We start from the raw sequence: 12,993 nt of genomic DNA, 5'->3' as shown, positions 1-12,993 counted from the left end.
TTAAAGTGCACTAAAAATACTAGTTTTAGTCACTCCCATGCCTTTGTTGTTGGTATGTTTATCATCAAACCTCCACTCTTTGTTGGAAATAAATACATACACTTGAAGTATAAGATGAAATACTTATTTCTAGTTTCTCAATTTGATCTATGGAAAATTATCACCTAAGAAAGAGGGATGGAGAAAAATAAAAGGACACAAGTTAATACATTGATGAGAACAAGAAAATAGTATCAGTAAATAATAAGGCATCAAATATGCTTTTGTATTCTTTAAGTGCTATGGGTACCTCTCAAGTTAAGGAAGCAAAGTTGAACATCCTCCTTAGTGAATATAAGAACTTGAATATGAAACCAGTTGGGATAATTGAAAGCATGAGAGAATGATTCAATGGAATCTTGAGTAATTTGACCCTTTCAGACACCACTTAAATAAAAAATAGATTGCAAATAAAGTCATCAAGAATCTACCCAAAGTAACTTATATAAATGAAATTAGAGGATTTAAGAGCATTACTTTGATAGAACCTAAAGGATAACCTTCTTACCCATGAATTAAGTCTGAAAGAATATGAATAAGGAGGAATCTAGGACAAAGAAAACAAGTTCCTTGGTATGTATGTTAGCCTAAGGGTTCAAATCTTATTGGGCATTTTTATTTTGATGATAACAAAATGTGTTGGTTGAAATTGTGTTATAAATAGTTTTATCGGTGTTATTAGAAACATACTCTTCCAACTAATATTTAAGCATCTTTAATAGCAGTTTGGGATAAGAAATGGAGGACTCAAGATGTTAAGTCAAGAGCCCAAAGCTAAATGATGGAAGGATAGAAGTTGTGGAAAGGAGAAATACTTCATTAACTTGTTGTAATCAGAGTACATGAACCTCTATTTATAATAGAAGAAAGTAGTAGAGTCCAACTATAATTAAATTACCCTTGTCCCACTTACACCCAAACTCTAACACTTAAAGATAAGTCATAACATAATTAAATAACCCAATATAAATAGAAGACTAACATGACTAAAACACCTTTAAACTGAAACTCTTATGTAAGACCTCCTTCCATAATAATTGTGGCTCTATAAGACTTCTTCTTGTGTAAGACTCATAATGCCACCTCACGTGATCATGGTGGGTCCCACCAGTTCGTGTGATCGTAGTGGGTCCATATTTTATGGGCTTGGGCCCATCTTCCAACACTCTTAAATATGTGGGCCTTCCTTGGTCGTGTGGGTTTGGGCACATCTTCCAACACTCCCCCTCAAGCTGGGGGTGAGAGAACATCATGAACTTCTAGTTTGCCGCAAATGATGTATAGGATCTTCTCGTATAAAATGACAGTCCTCCATATCTTCCAACACTCCTCCTCACGTTGGTGCTTTCTTCCATGGGGCCCAATTGGCATAAGATAAGTGAGAGTATAATCACTCTAAGCCATATGACATCGCTCCATACTCTAGTCATAACCCATGTTGGATGTAGGACATACTCCTATCATTCATAGTAGTGGCACTCCTATCTTTCGCAGGTAGTGGGTCTATATGTTGTGCTCAGAAGTGTAGTAAAACTCCTCCATCACCGTGTACAACTCCTCCATCACCTCTCAAGTGGTAGGAGTAATAAATGCCAATTAAGGGGGTAACATATATGTAGTAATAAGTTCCTCCATCATGGTGTCCCAACCTAGGCACCGACTCTCAAACGTGATAAGTGGGTAATGCTTGTCATTCACAAGACTGCGATAAAAGAGCCACTGGTATATATATAAAAAAGTCTTAATGGACTTAAAAACCCATATGTATATATGTATGGACTTAAACTCCCAACCAAAGCAACATGCAAAAGGTTGGCCCAAAGAAGTATGTTAGAGTTAAATAAAGGATGGTAGTACTAAGGTTGTCAAATAACCAATAGGTAATAGGTTAATTGGAAGATATGATGTTGAGGTCACCACTTCTTTAATAATAATGTCTCAACCAAAGAGACACAATAGTTACAGCTGAAATGGGCCTGGGCCCATGTAACACGAACCAAAATAATAAAAATCCTTGTAAAGGGACCCATTAAATAATTTGATGTAAGTATCTGCACCAAATAATATGTTGACCAAGGAATATGTTATGAATATCTCAAAATAATAATCCAGCCTGAGAAATAGAATCGAGTTGAGCCGACTCAAGTATTACCAATAATTACCACAATTATTATTGCGAGTCAGGATTCATGGTCTTCAATTTTATTTGCTGCAAAAATTTCTTCTTAGATGCAAAAACTTCATCTTTGTGCTCCCCCTTTTCTTGAATATTTTTGTCACATTAAAATTACCACAACATATAAAATACCTCTTTCTTGTACTTCTTCTTCTACTTCTCGCCCTCAAACTGGGAGATAATAGCAGTGCTCCCAACTTGAACCAAATAACATAGGTGTAGTAATAACAATAACAATAACATGATAATGGGAATCAAACAAAGATAATAGGATGGGGCCACAATATTCTTTATTCAAATCTTCATCAGGATAACAAATGGTAACAATAGATAGCAACTGAGGAGTCATTTTTTCATAATAATATCTCTGTCAAAGAGACACAATAGTAGCAACGGAAATGGGCCGATGCCCAAATAATATGTACCAAATTTGCAGTACTATAGCAGTAGATAACAGGTAAATAATGAAAGTCATTAAGATTATTAAGGACACTTGAAATAATTCGGCTTAAATTCGGATTTTCCAATGCAATAGGATACCAACATTACCTTTGATTCTTCCAATGCGAATATATCCTCAAATATAGATCAGATTGATATGAAACTTTCTCCTTCTGAAAATAGACTTAAATAAATTTCATCCAAGTATAAATTCTCTTCATAAAATATATTTATATTGAGATATATAATCTGATAGATTTTTGTTACTCTAATCTGGCCGAACGAAGTATTCTATCTCTTTTTGCCAGCATAACCATTGACTTTTCCAAGATCAATATCTCCATATAAAAAACTCAGATACAGAATTGATTGAATATGTAAGAAAAAAGACTTACATATATTCTTTGGATATATAATTCTCCATATAAAGTCTCGTTCTTGATAGCATAAAATGGCTCGAAAGTTGAAGCCTTCTGCTACTGCTCAACCTCTCTTGCAATCTAACCTTTGTTGCTTCAAATATTGATTTCTCTTTGTAGAAAACTCTGATTTCCAATTTTTTTTTTGTTGGAAATTATACTCGAATATATTTTTGTCAATATATAATATACAATATGAAAATATAAATATAGAGGTGAAAACATTAAGCAAATAATTGGTATAGGGATTGAAAAAAATAAATACGAACCTAAACCACTAGAAATAATAAATCAGAAAAGATCACATTACCTCTATGGGTTGACTGAGTAAACTCACATAACCTGCTCTGATACCATGTTGAATTTATGGAAAAGAGAAATACTTCATTGACTTGTTGTAATCAGAATACATGAACCCTTATTTATAATAGAGGAAAGTAGTAGAGTCCAACTACAATTAAACTACCCTTGTCCCAATTACACCCAAAATCTAACACTTAAACATAAGTCCTAGCATAATTAAATAACTCAATATAAATAGAAGACTAACATGACTAAAACACCTTTAAACTGAAAATCTTTTGTAAGACCTCCTTCCATAATAATTGTGGCTCTCTGTTAAGCACCTAGCCAAGATTACCCAAAAGACCAGCCTGTTAGGAGCGGTAGGCATAGGTACTTAACCAAGAACCATAACATCACACCCGACTTCGCGAGCCGACGACCACAATGGCCAACTCTAGTGACGGCCTACTCTAGCGATGGCCCACTCTAGCAACACTGGCCAGACCCAGGTTAAGTTCCTACGGCCTACCAGTAATTTTAATCTGGCCTCTAGGTCACCCCCTCCGCTTAGGTTGCCCCTTCTGCTAGGTCGCCCCCTCCGGGATTCTAACTCGCGACGTGGGAGCCCATTCTGATACCAAATGTTAAGTACCTAGTCAATACTACCCAAAATACCGGCCTGTTAGGAGTGGAAGGCATAGGTACTTAACCCAGGACCATAACACTCTCTAAGACTTCCTCTTGTGTAAGACTTCTTATTGTGTAAGAATCATAATGCCACCTTACGTGATCATGGTGGGTCCCACCAGCTTGTGTGATCGTGGTGGGTCCATATCTTATGGGCTTGGGCCCATCTTCCAGCACTCTTAGATATATGGGCCTTCCTTGGTCGTGTGGGCTTGGGTCGGCCCATCTTCCAAAAGAAGAAAAACCAAGTGGAAGACCTTTCAAGATTGTTATAGACTTATTATTGTGTGAAGATAATATTTTCCACTTAAAACCACACTTATCTTGTTTCTTCAAGTTTTGTCGGACACATCTATGGATTACATAGACTAGGGCCCAATTAAATTGCAGTACAATTGCAAAAGACCCACCAAGAGCAAAGTTTCCAAGTTCTAGAAGTTTGCCTCAAGTCCACTTGAGTTCACCTCAAGCTTATCAAGAAAATGTGAAGAATCTCGAGCTAGGGTCAAGTTGATTCCACCTTAATTTGAGCTCTAATGGCCAGTTTGAGTTACTGTAGTTAACCTATAGTTGACTCAAGATTAGGGGAAAATGACAATTTCGGTTTGAGGTCTATAAATGTCCTCCAAGTTGTCGATTTTGAATAAAAGAACGTCCATCCACACACTCTACAAGACGAAAGTTGTGATTTCTTGAGAGATCTTTGTACAAAAACTTCCAATACAGATTCCCAAATTCTCTAAAGGTTGAAATCCTTTGGATTTGTCCATTTACAAGGATAATGTTAAGCACCTAACCAATACTACCCAGAAGACTGTCCTGTGTGGAGCGGAAGACATAGGTACTTAACCCAGGACCATAATAGTACACCCCGCCCTCCTGAGCCGATGACCACGGCGGCCTTAACACAGCAACGGGGACCGGGTTAGGAGCCCAACTCAAGCTTTTTGGTGTTTTTATGTAGCAAAAATTGTAAGCAATCCACTACCTTGTATTTATTTTCCATCTATACTATTCTTTTTCTATTTTCATGTGGTTACTGAAGGTTTGGTAGCTTGTTTTGGAGGTTCTTGGTGAGTGTCCAAGATACTTAAGGGCTTCGTGCCCATGTGAAAAGGTTCTTGGTGAACCTTGGCACTTTGGGGCGAGTTGGATGCTCATTTGATTGTAAACAGGGCAAAGGGCTCTTATTACTTAGAGGAGTGGGCTTCATCAACATCCTACAAAGTTTCAAGTGGATCTTTGTTGGAAGATGGGTCAAGCCTATACGACCAAGGAAGGCCCACACGTCTAAGTGTGTAGAAGATTGGCTCAAGCCCATAGACCAAGGAGAAGGCCCATAGGCCCATATAGTGGTGGCATGATGGTAAATAAGGAGTCATCTTATAAAGATGGCACTGATGTAATTAGTTTATGATTTATGTCTCTTAGTCAATCTTACTAGGGTGAAGGGTATTCTTTTAATATTAGTACTTTAGATATCTATAAATACAACTTAAGGTGGAGGGTTTGGACAAGTCCATTATCCTAATCTTCCTCCTATTTTCTCCAAATTCATCACTCTTCATCTTCTCCTTGCAAAACCTTTTCTCCACAACTCTTCTTCTTCTTCTCACCCATTAATCCTCTTCTACTGTGATTATACATCATAGAATCCTAAGTTTCAATATGGTATCAGAGTAGGGAAAAATATGATATGGAAAAGGAGAAGAAGTTGGAGAAAAAGGGAAGGAAGAAGAAGAAGAAGAAAAAGAAAAAGAAAAAAGAGGAGTTTCTCGTTTTTCCTTAAGTCTTATTTCTCAATTTCTATATTTCATTGGATGTTTCACTTTATTGTCATATTTTTTATATAGAAATTTATATACCGTTGGAAAGATGATTGAGTCTATTTTCCAACTCAAAAAGAATCATTGAAATCAGATCTTTCTAGAAAGAGAAATTGAAATATGAAGAAGAAAAGGTAAAGCAGCAGTAGAAAGCTTCAAGTTTCTAGCCATTTTATGCTATCAGGAATGCAACTTTATATGAAGAATCATATATAAAAATAAATATATATAAGTATATTTTCTGACCTATTCAACTAATTCCCATTCTGAGTTATTTAGATGGAGATATCAATCTCTGAAGAGTCAATGGTTATGTTGGCCAAAGAATAAAGAGTTTTCACTTCGACTAGAGTAGTCCAAAATCTATTAGATAAAAATAAATACATCTTCTAAATAAAAGTTAGACTTGGTTGAAATATATTTAAGTCTAGTTTTAGAAGTAGAAAATTTTATATCAATCTTATCTATATTTAAGTAGATATTCGAATTGGAAGAATCAAAGGTCATGCTAGTATACTGTTACATGCGAAGATCTGGATTTAAGCTGAATTTTTTTCTTAACTTTTTGAGTTGCTATTATTGATCAACAATATCAGGAAAGTATCTCATGATCTATCCTTGGAAAGTTTTTATTTTTTAACTAATAATATCTGGAAAGAATCTTTAGAAGATCATCTTATTTTCATAAACTTTCCTTGATTTATTTGTCAAAGATTGCCTTGCCTAAAGATTTCAAGAAAAAAGGCAAGAAAACGTGTCTTCTTTGATTGCTAAGTTGGCACCAATTGAAGGAGGAAACTACCTTATTTATAAGATTTTTCCAGCTACAAATTTTTTTAATATTTTGAAATATTACAAAGGATTTGATTTGGTATCCTGGCCTAAAAATTAAGGCAAGAAAAAATTGAAATATTTGGCTTGGCTTGAGTTACTTGGTTTAAAATATTTTAGCTAGTAAAGTTGTTGATACTAGCCTTCTTTTACTTGATCATACAAGAGGTGAATTAGCACTTGAGCTTGCAAAATATTTGTTGACTTCAAGCTGGGATCATTGACATTATCTCACAGCTTGAGTGGGAGAATAGAAGGAGAAGGATGATGGATGAACACATTGAAGATTGTTTGATTTATTGATTATCAAATAACACTTGGTTCAACGTATTATTTGCAGTCAATTACTTGGCATGACTCACATACTCACTGGTAAAGCTACTATCTTCTATCTGTTACTGGCTTGACTCCGACTTGATTATTACCCTAGATTATAACCTTGGATTATCCTCAACTTATTACTTGGTGCATAGCTTCCTTATATCAAGGATACACTTGCTACAAATTATTTTATGTGTCCTTAATGCTCTTAAGGACTTTTACTACCTACTGGTTATCCGCTACTATATAATTGCCTATTTGGTAAGTGTTATTTGGGCTTAGGCCCATTTTATTTGCTGCTATAGTGTCTCTTTGGATGAGACATTATTATTGAAGATGGTTTTCTCAATTGCTAATTTTTCCCAGTATTGGTTATTCTGATGAAGAAGAAAGCACATAGTGAGCCCACAATATTATCTTCTGATGATTACCTTTTAGCCTCCTTATTTGGCATTTTTACTCCTACCACTTGAGAGTAGGTGTCTTGTGTTGGGACATCGTGATGGAGGAGCTTATTACTACACTTCTGAGCAATACATATAGACCCACTATCTACAGAGGATATGAGTGTGCCCAACATCCAACGTGAGTCAAGTCTATTACTCACCAAAGAGATGTTTTTTTAGTTGCTTTGAGAAAGTGGGTAGACTCTATGCCCCACAATAGGGCTACTTTTCCTCCTATGAAATTAAGAGAAAAATATTTTTTACTATGACTGGAGTATGGAGCAATGTCTTATGGCTACGAGTGATTTTACTCTCTTATATTATACTAGCTGAGTCTCTTAGAAAAAAATAGACCACCAGCTTGAGGGGGACTGTTGGAAGATATGGTGGACTGCCATATTATACGGGAAGATCCTCTAAACCATTTGCAGCAAGTTGGGGGTTTCCCTCGACCCCAGTTTGAGGGGGAGTGTTGGAAGATATGGTAGACTACCATATTATACAAGAAGATCCTACACACCATTTGCAGCAAGTTAGGGGTTTATGATATTCTCTCACCCCTAGCTTGAGGGGGAGTGTTGGAAGATTGGCCCAAGCCCACACAACCAAAGAAGGCCCACATGTCCAAGTGACTGGATGATGGACTCAAGCCCACAAACCAAGGAGCAGGCCCATAGGCCCACACAATGGTGGCATGATGGTAAATAAAGAGTCATCTCATAAAGATAGTACTGATTTAATTAGTTTATGATTTACGTCTCTTATTCACTCTTACTAGGGTGAAGGGTATTATTTTAATATTAGCACTTTTGATATCTATAAATACAACTTAAGGGGGAGGGTTTGGACATGTCCATTACCCTAATCTTCCTCCTCTTTTCTCCAAATTCATCACTCTTCCTCTTCTCCTCATAAAACCTTCTCTCCACAACTCTTCTTCTTCTCAACCATTAATCCTCTTCTACTGTGATTATACATCATGGAATCCTTAGTTTCAAAAATTATCTAACAAATTTCCTGATCATTCCAAACTTGGTATCATTCCAAATCATCAAAAATCATTCCCGGTATCATGAACTGGCTCATCTTCATTCTATTAACCGCATCGTGTTCCAGAATTCAAGGTGATGTGTTGGGATCTTCCTGGGCCATGGATCTTGTCACCCTTCTTCCCTCTCTTTCCTCCAGATTGGATGTTGACGCTGGAAGAGAACTCCTGTTCTTGGAACGTGTAATGGTGGAAATGGATTGAGCCTTGAGGAGGCTCGACCTGGACCTCTGAGGGAGAATCCGACCTGGCTAAAACTAATTGATTCAATGATTAATCTTCATTCAGCTTTTTGTCTCAATAAAAGGTTTGAGGACAAAATTACAACTCAGACCCATGGGTCACATGGTTCATGCAAAATTACATTCAAACCAAACCAAACCAAACCAAATTCAACATACATGCAAAGGGAAATAGCATAATTTAATTCCTACGTCTGTTGATAACTCGGGATGCTATGGAGTCCATAACATCACCCCCCCCCCTCCTGGAGAAAGAGCTTGTCCGCAAGCTTGAAAGAGGGGTAGAGAGCCCTGAAAGCTGCTAAGGGCCCCCATGTAGTGTCAATGGGGTCAGTATCAGCCCACTGCACTAGAACCTTCCAATCACCCAGAATGTGGCAAACCTGCAACACCTGCACTGGAGTAGAAAGGACCCGACCCTCATGTAGCGCTGGCAAAGGTGTGTGTAGGAATGGGGAATTTCCCTGGAAGGCCTTCAATATGGAGACGTGAAACACATTATGGATCTTTGCTTCTGGTGGAAGTTGCAAGCGTTAGGCGACGGTGCCAATGCGGTCCAGCACTTGAAAGGGCCCATAATATTTCGGGGAGATTTTGTGACGTTTGGAGGCTGTCAGTGAAAGCTGGCGGTAATGTTGGGGATGTAGCCACACATAATCCTCTAGAGAGAAGAACACGTCCCGGTGCTTCTTATCATAATAGAGTTTCATAGCCTATTGGGCCGCCTAGAGATGAGTGCGTACCTCACTGAGCATGGCGTCCCTTTCTGCTAAAGCCTTGTCCAAGGTGGCGACCTTGGATGTATCTGGTTCATACAATAAAAACTAAGGCGGATCTCGGCCATACACTACCTTGAACGGAGTAGTGCCGAGTGCGCTGTGGTATGAAGTGTTATAATAGAATTCGGCCCATGCCAGCCCTTGAACCCACCGTTTAGGGGAGTCCCCCACAAAACAACGGAGATACATCTCAAGCGTCCTATTGACCACCTCGGTCTATCCATCAGTCTGCGGGTGGTAGGCGGAAGAGAACGCCAATTTGGTGCCTTGCAACTTAAAGAGTTCTTTCCAGAACATACTGGTGAAGATGGCGTCCTTGTCACTGGTAATGGACGCATGCACCCCATGTAACCGGATAATATTATCCATGAAGAGCTGAGAGCTGCTAAGTAGGGTTGCGCCAAAGGGAGGAAATGGCCATACTTGGAGAAGCGGTCAACCACTACAAATATAACGGATTTTCCGGAAGAGGTGGGAAGGCCATCAATGAAGTCCATAGAAATATTTGACCATACCTGTGATGGTAGCTGAAGAGGTTGGAGCAACCCTGCTGGACATAATGATTCGACCTGTTCCGTTGACAAGTCTGACAAGCTGCCACATACTCTGTTACACTTCTCTTCATACCTTTCCAAAACAATTTGCAACTGAGGTGGAAATATGTTTTCTGTCTACCCTCATGTGTACTATCATGGAAAGAGGTTAAGATGCTGGTAATGAGTGGCGAGGTGCAGTGCAAAAAAATCCTATTTTTGAACAGGATAAGACGATCCTAGATCGTCCAATTGCTATCAGAGCCCCCCTGTTGAATATCATGATATAAGGCAATGAGTTCTGGATGCTGATGTGTCTCCTCCCTAATAGAGTCCAACAAAAGACTTTTGGGCTGACTAATATCATGCAATTGTGGCTCTGGAACGTCCCGGCGAGACAAGGCATTGGCGCCCACATTCAGACTGCCAGGTTTATACTCAACAGTAAAGTCAAACCCCATCAGTTTACTCAACCAGTGCTACTGAAGAGAGGTGGTGAGACGCTGCTCAATAAGATACTTCAGTCTTGAATGATCGGCCCGAATAAGAAATGGGTGCCCCCAGAGATAGGGCCTCCAATGCTGGATGGCTTTAGCTAAATCGATCAATTCCCTTTCATAAGCAGCGAGTTTGTGATGGCGCTGGCCAAGCTATCGGCTGAAATAAGCGATCAGGTAGCCTTGTTGCTGTAACACTGCACCTATACCCCCACCCGAAGCATCACATTCCACTACAAACAACTCATCAAAGTCCGGTAGCTGCAAAACCAATGCTGAAGATAAGGCTGCCTTCAGCTGCTGAAAAGAATAATCCGCTGGCTCGGACCAGCTGAAAGCATTTTTCTTGAGGAGATTATTGAGCGGCGCTGCAATCTGTCCGTAGCTACGGATAAATTTTCTGTAATAACCAGTGAGGCCCAAAAATCCACTAAACGCTATTATGGATATGGGAGGAGGCCAGTCTATGGCGGTCTGAATCTTGCTTTGGTCAACCTTCACCCCAATTGCGAAAATAACGTGGCCCAAGTATGCCACCTCTGGTGTGCCCATAGAACATTTTGACTTGTTTAAAACCAAATGATGTGAACATAGGAGAGTAAATACCCCGTTAAGGTGCTCGTCCCAATGTTTGCTATACACCAATATATCATCAAAAAAGATGAGAACATATTGCGGTAAGATAGAGCTAAATACCTCATTCATGAGGGCCTAGAAGTGGATGGCGCATTGGAGGGACCAAAGGGCTTCACTAGGAACTCGAAATGCCCATGGTACGTGCGGAACACAGTCTTCTCCACATTTGAAGGATGAACTCTAATCTGATGATAACATGACTTCAAGTCCAGCTTTGTAAATATAGTGGCACCATGTAACTCATCTAACAGCTCGTCTACCACGGGAATGGGAAATTTGTCTTTAATTGTGTTAGCATTGAGTTGCCTGTAGTCCACACAAAATCTCCAGGACTTGTCATGTTTTTTTACTAGTAACACCGGGGATGAGAAGGGAGACCTGCTGGGCTGAATAATTTCCCTGGGCTAGCATACTTTGGCACTGTCTCTCAATTTCATCCTTCTGTAAGTGGGGATAACGGTAAGGCCGAACCACCACAGGTTCTGTCCCCAGTTTCAATCTGATACGGTGATCACAATGGCGAATAGGCGGAAGAGCAGTAGGTTCTTGAAATAAATCTTCAAAGTCTGTAAGTAATTGAGATAACTTACAGTGCTTGGCGCTTTGGACCTGAACTGCTTGAAGTGTTATGGGCATAGTAGCATAAGTGCCATGCAAGGTGATTTGACACTGGCCCTCTGTGAAGGTCATGGTCAGGGACTAAAAATTCCACAAGATAGGCCTCAACATCTGGAGCCATTTAGCTCTGAGTACCAAATCAAATCCTACCAGTGGAATCACTAAGAAATCAGCAATAAAGGAGTGACCCTCAATACAAAAGGGGGTGGCTGTACAGATACCCACACTGGTGATTTTGGCCCCATTGGCCACTACGACTGAGAGGCCTATTTTCTGCTTGATTACCAACCCAAGTTGTTTTGCCGCTGGCTGACTTATGAAGTTGTGCGTGCTGCCAGAGTCAACTAAGACTAGTAACTGTAGATGGTGCAACTTGGCCCGAACTTGCAATGTGTTGGAATTGTGCATGACAGTCATGTCATGGAGGGAAATAGCTGGGGCATCTTGTTCTGTCTCAACACTGTCTTCTTCTGGGAGTATTTTCTCAGTATCCTCACAGAGAAGCACACTGAATAATCTCTTGCATAGGTGACCCTGGACATACTGTTCGTCACAATTAAAACAAAGACCCTTTGCCCTCCTCTGTTCCATCTCTTGTCTATTTAATTTTTTTATGTATGGTACTGGCGGCGTGGAGGAAGAACTCTCTGCACGTGGAGCTGCATTTTGTCCAGTACGTGGAGACCTTGGATAGGGTGAGGGTGCAGTGGTAGTCGCCCTGCTTGGCCAAGCTGGTCTTCGGACTAGGGATTCCTTCAGAAGTCAATGTTTAGTATCAATGGTCCTGGCTAAGTTCATAGCGTGGTCCAAATCTCTAGGGTCTTGTAATTCAACCTCCAAACGCAGGGCCTCTGTCAAGCCAGCAATAAAGAGGTTAACATACTGGGAGGGCATGACATTGGTACTGGCTCTGGCCAAGCATTCCAAGAAGGTCTTTTGGTACACCTCAATTGTGTCCGTCGGTTTCAAATTCACCACTTCGCCCAACGGATTGCTATTGGCTGGAGGACCAAACCTCATCATGCAAAATTGTTTAAATACATCCCAATCTAGAACCAAATGTTCATTTTTGAATTGGTGGAACCATAGAAGCACTTCATCGAGCATATAGAATGCGGCCAACTAGACCCGGTCATCCGCCAGTGTTTTTTGATGGTAAAAGAGTTGGT

At 39.6% G+C, this 12,993-nt stretch overlaps 1 protein-coding gene across 1 annotated transcript; it reads right to left on the bottom strand.

The window, feature by feature from the left end:
- Window positions 1-10,723: 10,723 nt before the first annotated feature.
- Window positions 10,724-11,945, bottom strand: LOC137954967 (uncharacterized mitochondrial protein AtMg00860-like). Its single transcript, XM_068801863.1, has 2 exons — window positions 11,797-11,945; window positions 10,724-11,204 (listed from the first exon to the last, which is right to left on the bottom strand). Exons 1-2 carry the CDS (start codon window positions 11,943-11,945, stop codon window positions 10,724-10,726), a joined length of 630 nt encoding a protein of 209 aa, XP_068657964.1.
- Between the last annotated feature and the right edge of the window lie 1,048 nt (window positions 11,946-12,993).

Source organism: Aristolochia californica, unplaced genomic scaffold (genome assembly GCF_029961685.1).
Source record: "Aristolochia californica isolate CCGP_79_NKW_82.1479 unplaced genomic scaffold, dmAriCali1.0.hap1 SCAF_2, whole genome shotgun sequence".
In the NCBI taxonomy this organism is placed as follows: domain Eukaryota; kingdom Viridiplantae; phylum Streptophyta; class Magnoliopsida; order Piperales; family Aristolochiaceae; genus Aristolochia; species Aristolochia californica.
The sequence above is the reverse complement of the archived record's forward strand: the minus strand, read 5'-3'. Positions and strand labels throughout refer to the sequence as shown.

What these genes read in the sequence shown, in the direction of transcription:
- LOC137954967 (XM_068801863.1), bottom strand. Translation starts at nt 11,945, where the DNA reads ATGGCTCCAGATGTTGAGGCCTATCTTGTGGAATTTTTAGTCCCTGAC. An exon ending in GGTCCAAAGCGCCAAGCACT is followed by an intron (nt 11,205 to 11,796) that starts GTAAGTTATCTC and finishes ATTGGTGTATAG; the next exon opens with CAAACATTGGGACGAGCACC.